Source organism: Pteropus alecto, unplaced genomic scaffold (genome assembly GCF_000325575.1).
Source record: "Pteropus alecto unplaced genomic scaffold, ASM32557v1 scaffold44, whole genome shotgun sequence".
Lineage (NCBI taxonomy): Eukaryota > Metazoa > Chordata > Mammalia > Chiroptera > Pteropodidae > Pteropus > Pteropus alecto.
The window spans coordinates 5,356,796-5,362,848 of record NW_006436812.1 but is presented as its reverse complement, the minus strand read 5'-3'; the positions used below and the strand labels follow the sequence as shown (position 1 = coordinate 5,362,848).

Below are 6,053 nucleotides of genomic sequence, written 5' to 3'. Positions count from 1 at the left end.
GGGTGGGTGCGGGGTGGGGGGCTGTCCCCGGGTGGGAGTGGGTGGGCAAGAGGGTGGGCAGGTTGGCCTGGGCTGGCATTCACAGTCCCTCCTTCAGCAAACCTTTGTTGAGATCCACCTGTGTGCTGGGTGCTGGGGAGACAGCCAGGGTCTCTGGGGAGACGGATCTTAGCAGGAGCCACACCGTCGACTATGTAATTACAAACTGAGGTACAGGTGCCGCGAAAGAGACCCGAGCCCCATGGGAACACAGAGGGGATGGAACACTTGGGGAGTTGGGGGTGGTCAGGGAAGTTGTGGGCTGAGAACTAACGCATGGGTGGGCATGAGCTGGGTAAAGACCAGAGCAAGGGCTTCCGGCAGCTGGACTGGCAGGGGTGGACTTGAGCAAAGGGCCAGTGTTGGGAGCAGAGGGGAGGTGAGGGTGGGAAAGGAGGCAGGCCGATGAGGGGTGTGGAGGAGCCCTTGAAGAGCTTTGAGCAGGAGCCCAGTGATTGGATATCCCTTGCAAAGTGGCCCACTGGGTGCTGGGTACTGGTGGGAGCAGGATGGATGCTTGGGCATGCAGGTGTGGAGAGGATGGTAGCCTACCTAAGGTGCAGTGGGCACAAAAGTGGGAATCGAGAGATTCGTGGGATTGGGGAGGCAAAGGGAAGGGTCCTGCTGGGCAGGCAGGTGAACAGAGGAGCAGGCAGCCATCCTGTCCCTCCAGGTGCACATTCATTGGCAACCAGGACACATATGAGACGCACCTGGAGACCTGCCGCTTTGAGGGCCTGAAGGAATTTCTGCAGCAGACGGATGACCGCTTCCATGAGATGCACGTGGCGTTGGCCCAGAAGGACCAGGAGATCGCCTTCCTGCGCTCCATGCTGGGCAAGCTCTCAGAGAAGATTGACCAGCTGGAGAAGAGCTTAGAGCTCAAGTTCGGTGAGGGCCCAGCCCAGAGGGGGCAGGGAGGTTCAGCCCCTCCTCTTGGTCCCTGACACCCTCTCATGTCCTGGATGAAAACCAGATGTCCTGGATGAAAACCAGAGCAAGCTCAGCGAGGACCTCATGGAGTTCCGGAGGGATGCGTCCATGTTGAACGTGAGTGGGTGAAGGACAGATGCAGAAAGGTTGGGTGGGGTGGGGGACACAGGACTGTCCTTCAGCTTGGGCCCCAGCAAGAGGCTTGCCCTGCTCAAGATTAGGTATCTGCTGGGGAGGGCTGCTGCTGTACCTGTCCAGCCCCAGCCCAGCTCAGGCCCGCGGGCGGGGGACTGTGGAGCCACAGCCATCATGCCCTCCATTCTTGGCCTTGCAGGATGAGCTGTCCCATATCAATGCACGGCTGAACATGGGCATCCTAGGATGTGAGTATAAGCCCACTGTCACTCCCACCACTGTCACCAAGGCCCCCCCCAGGTCCCTCACCAGCTCCTCCTGTCTCTGCAGCCTATGACCCGCAGCAGATCTTCAAATGCAAAGGAACCTTCGTGGGCCACCAGGGCCCTGTCTGGTGTCTCTGCGTTTACTCCATGGGGGACCTGCTCTTCAGCGGCTCCTCTGACAAGACCATCAAGGTGGGCAGGGTCTTGCCTAGGGAGCTCTGCAGCCTGGCAGGGTGAGGGTGGGTACTGCACACCAGCTCTGCCAGCTACCTTCTGCCCATGCATAGGGCTTCCTCCCATGGGCAGGGCTTTCTCCTTGAGGATGGCTTGCTTCCTCATTCCCACCATGCCACCCCAGCACCTGGCTGATCCTGCTGGGACCCACCCTAACCCTGGTCTCTGCAGGTATGGGACACGTGTACCACCTACAAGTGCCAGAAGACGCTGGAGGGCCATGATGGCATTGTGCTGGCACTCTGCATTCAGGGGTGAGTGCAGGCGCATGTGCACCCACTGACCACAGGGTCCATGTAGAGCCAAAGATAAGAGACCCTGTGCCGCTGCCCTGTGGGCTGTGAGCTCAAGCTTTTGTGGCCACATATGTCATGTGGCTGTGTGTGCCCCTCCTGTGAAGCACTCTCGACCTTGGGCAGAGCTGGGTCTCTGGGTGGTGGCATATGGGCCCTCCATCTCTGATGTACATTAGCAAAGTATAGCCCTGGTGTGCTTCAGGCAGTCAGAAGACAGAGGTGGAACATCAGAGAGCAGAGGCAGGAGCTCAGCTATCTCTGGCTTGAGCACAGCTTGAGAACAGGACTACGGAGCAGCCGGCCCAGCCACCCCCTTGCCCCCAGGGTGTTCCCTTCTAGACCTTCTCTCCTGTCTTGTGTCATAAGACGTTGTGTCGTGGGCATCAGTGTGTGTGTATATGTTTATGTGTGAGAAAGTGAGATGTTCATGCACAGGAAGCAGCAGCTTGCCTGCCAGCAGCGCTAACGAGATAATTACCTCCCAGCTCAGCTGCCAGATGCTTGCCAGGCAGGCACAAGGGTTTGGGCTTCCACTTTTATGGTCCCCTCACTGAGACTGGAATACTGAAGCTGGGCTCAAAGAAGCAGAAGCAGCCCTGGCACTGGCCCAAACTGCTGGTTCCTAGTGGCCCATGCTACCTTGGCCTGTAAGGCAGTGTGAGAATGGTGGCTTTTCCCACCCTGACACCTTGGCTTTGTTTCCCCAGATGCAAGCTCTACAGCGGCTCAGCAGACTGCACGATCATCGTGAGTGGGGCCTGTGGGAGGGGACAGGCTGCATCAGTATCTGGGAGCCCTAGGCATACTGTGCTCCTGGGGCCTGGGCTTATAGAGTGGCAGGGCTGGTGCGTGAGGTTTCCTGTCCTCCCTCCCATCAGGTGTGGGACATCCAGAACCTGCAGAAGGTGAACACGATCCGGGCCCATGACAACCCAGTGTGCACACTGGTCTCCTCGCACAACATGCTCTTCAGTGGCTCCCTGAAGGCCATCAAGGTCAGGCAAGGCTGTGTGCATGCATGTGAGGGCATCGGGGTGCTAGATGCCTGGCTGTCTAGCCCATGCTCACAGCCATCCTCACAGGTCTGGGACATTGTGGGCACTGAGCTGAAGCTGAAGAAGGAGCTCACGGGCCTCAATCACTGGGTGCGGGCCCTGGTGGCTGCCCAGAGCTACCTGTACAGTGGCTCCTACCAGACAATCAAGGTACCCCTGTGCCACACTCCCAGTGGCAGGGCCCCTCCCTGTTCTTGAGGGTTGTATCTGCCCTGCCCTTGTTCTTGCCAGGGCAGGGAGATCCTTACATACACCCTGGGTGGGGAGTAGGCTGCCCACTGTGTCTGGAGCCCCAGAGGGCGTGATACTGAGGCACCTGGCCTGGGACCAAGTGGCCTGTGATTACCCATAGATCTGGGACATTCGAACCCTCGACTGCATCCATGTCCTGCAGACATCTGGTGGCAGTGTGTACTCTATTGCTGTGACGAATCACCACATTGTCTGTGGCACCTATGAGAACCTCATCCACGTAAGGGCGGATGCCTAGGGGCACGGTCTGACTGTGGGTCCCTGTCCAACCCTTTCTGTATCTCTGACCTGCCTGTGCCATCACCTCAGGTGTGGGACATCGAGTCCAAGGAGCAGGTACGGACCCTGACAGGCCACGTTGGCACCGTGTATGCCCTGGCAGTCATCTCGACGCCAGACCAGACCAAAGTCTTCAGTGCATCCTATGATCGATCTCTCAGGGTGTGTGCTGGCCTGGTAACAGTGGAAGGCTCAGGGTTGTGGCCAGGCCTAGGCAGGTCCTCACATCCCATGTGCCCTCAGGTTTGGAGTATGGACAACATGATCTGCACACAGACCCTGCTGCGTCACCAAGGCAGTGTAACAGCTCTGGCTGTGTCCCGGGGCCGGCTCTTCTCGGGGGCTGTGGACAGCACTGTGAAGGTCAGTGCTGTGGCTCAGGTCATCCAAAGGGGCTGCCTGCATAAGTGGATCAGGGGTTGGGGGGCGAGGAGCCAGCAGCCCTGGGTGGGTGACAGTGGAGGGCAGGTATGGGTGGCAGGTGGTGTTAGGGCAGGATGGCCCAAGGGGCACCTGAAATAGAGCCCTTCCTCTGCAGGTTTGGACTTGCTAGCAGAATCCAGGCCAGGTTTTGGCTTCTTCTGGGCCTGCCCTAGGACTATCCAAGCCAGGCTGGCCACATGGGTCTCTGCCCACCCACTAGGGACAGGCAGGCAGGCTTAGCTGGCCAGGCAGTGCTCTCCCCCCGCCTTGCGCCCTGCGAGCCTCCCTCTGCCTGGCTCTGTCATCACTGCTGCCAGGATGGTGCCAAGCCCCTCTATCAACACTCCAGGTATAATGCTTACCTGGGCCACCCTCCGTCCCCACCCGATGGACTTTGGGGCCTTTTTACTCACCTTTTCTACTGTTTTTAGACTGTACATAGATTTGATTACTTCTTCCTTGAAATAAAAGCTGCACAGACTGTGGCTATGAGTGGAGACAGTCCTGGGATAAGGGAGAAGCCACCCAAGAACACTGGTGTGCCCAGGCACCAGCAGCCAGTGGGAGGGTGAGGAGAGCCACAAAGGAGCTCCTGTTGTCTGTCAACCCCAGGATGTAGCCCTCTCAGTGACTTCCCCTCCCTGCCAGGAACAGGCTAGCCCACCACTCTCCCCAACACCCTCAAAAAGTGAGCCAGGCAGCTCCATTTTCTGCTGTTTATTGACAGCTGACAAGAGCTCCCTGCCCAGACCCCCCTCCCCACCTGCTGGAGCCCCAGCCTGGGCCACCCACTGAAAGGTCAGGTAGATGGCCAGGTGCTGGCTATCCACTAGGGGAAGCATAATGGCATGACAGCTGGATGGGGCCTCACATGCCCAGACGCCACCTTGGCTGACCCCCTCTACCCACCCACATCACAATCGCTGGTTTTCGGCATTTTTAAATTTTTTTTTTAAGAAATGTCAGAAGTTGTGCCCAACACACGTGGATCAGCAAACACAATAGAGGCCAGTCAGTACTTTTTGGAGGGGCGAGGGAAGAGGAAAGAGAGGGTGAGAACGACCACACGACACAGCCTTGGACCACGAGCAGAAGCATCCATGGGAACTCGAGTAGGGGTGGGCTGGCCGCCTGCTGTGGGCCTGGGGAGGGAGGGTCAGGCACACCCTCACACAGCCTGGCATGCATGCCCTGCGCCCACTGCTGACACCCAGCTGTGCCCATGTATTCACTCTGTGCACACAGCTCCCCGAAGCCCAAGCTGACCCTCTCATCAGCACCCCCTAGAGAGGAGGGAGCCTTCCCCACAGTCTCCAGGGCATGGAGGACACAGCCCAGCAGCAAGGCACATCCTTCGAGTTCTTCAGACATAGAGAAGTTAGGAGAGAGGGCAGAGGAGGCCCTGGTGGAGCACAGACCCCTCCCCAGACCCCAGCTTCCTGTTTGTGCTACTGGGCCTAGGGTCTTGTATGGAGGGAAGGAAGGAAGGACAGACAGTGGCCGGGGCCTCTAACAGCTTTTGTCGAGCAAGACTCCAGTGTCCTTGCAGTTGGTAAATGGTTTCTATAGAATCAATAATATTTTTTCTTTTAAATATATATTTGTTAAAGTTATACCTTTTTGTTTCTCTGGGGAAATCTGCCTCAGCTCATTCCCAATAAATTAATACTCTTGATAGCTTATATTCTGGGGGTTACAGTGGAGCAGGGGGCCTGACCCCAGCCCCTTGTGCTATGCCAGAGTGGCTGGCAGAGGTTCCTAATGGGCAGTTCTATGCTGGGCATAGGCCTGTGCTCTACCACAGATTGGGGAGGGGGCTACAGTGGCTGCTCCCCTCCCACTATCCCCAGGGCAGGCCCAGCCTGGACTTAGGGCAGGAAAGCCAGGGGCTGCCCCTCCTTTACACACAGTGGGCAGAGCCTGGTGGTGGGTGGGCAGGTGGCCCAGCAGTTATTGCACAGGGAGCAGCAGACAGGGATGGGCACCCACAGGGCTGCAGCATCTGTCCAGAGCCCTTGGGTCTCCTGACCAGGCAGTCCTCCAGGCTGGGCGTCCTGCCTGGGCCCTGGGGGCAGGAGTTGTGCTTGTGCAGAGGCTGGGCCGCATGACCCGCCCCGGCCTCATGGCCGCGGGCGTCTGCC

The 6,053-nt window shown here is 58.3% G+C and overlaps 1 protein-coding gene across 1 annotated transcript in view; it reads left to right on the top strand.

The window, feature by feature from the left end:
- Positions 1–5,510, top strand: part of TRAF7 (TNF receptor associated factor 7) — a 19,442-nt gene extending 13,932 nt beyond the window's left edge. The window contains exons 10-21 of the mRNA XM_015591224.2: positions 686–930; positions 1,016–1,089; positions 1,307–1,355; positions 1,438–1,565; positions 1,779–1,861; positions 2,611–2,650; positions 2,782–2,898; positions 2,986–3,108; positions 3,311–3,430; positions 3,520–3,651; positions 3,733–3,852; positions 4,012–5,510. Of these exons, the coding sequence (XP_015446710.1) occupies positions 686–930; positions 1,016–1,089; positions 1,307–1,355; positions 1,438–1,565; positions 1,779–1,861; positions 2,611–2,650; positions 2,782–2,898; positions 2,986–3,108; positions 3,311–3,430; positions 3,520–3,651; positions 3,733–3,852; positions 4,012–4,152 (1,372 nt within the window). The 3' untranslated portion in view covers positions 4,153–5,510. The remainder of the gene's footprint in view (positions 1–685; positions 931–1,015; positions 1,090–1,306; positions 1,356–1,437; positions 1,566–1,778; positions 1,862–2,610; positions 2,651–2,781; positions 2,899–2,985; positions 3,109–3,310; positions 3,431–3,519; positions 3,652–3,732; positions 3,853–4,011) is intronic.
- Positions 5,511–6,053: the final 543 nt, after the last annotated feature.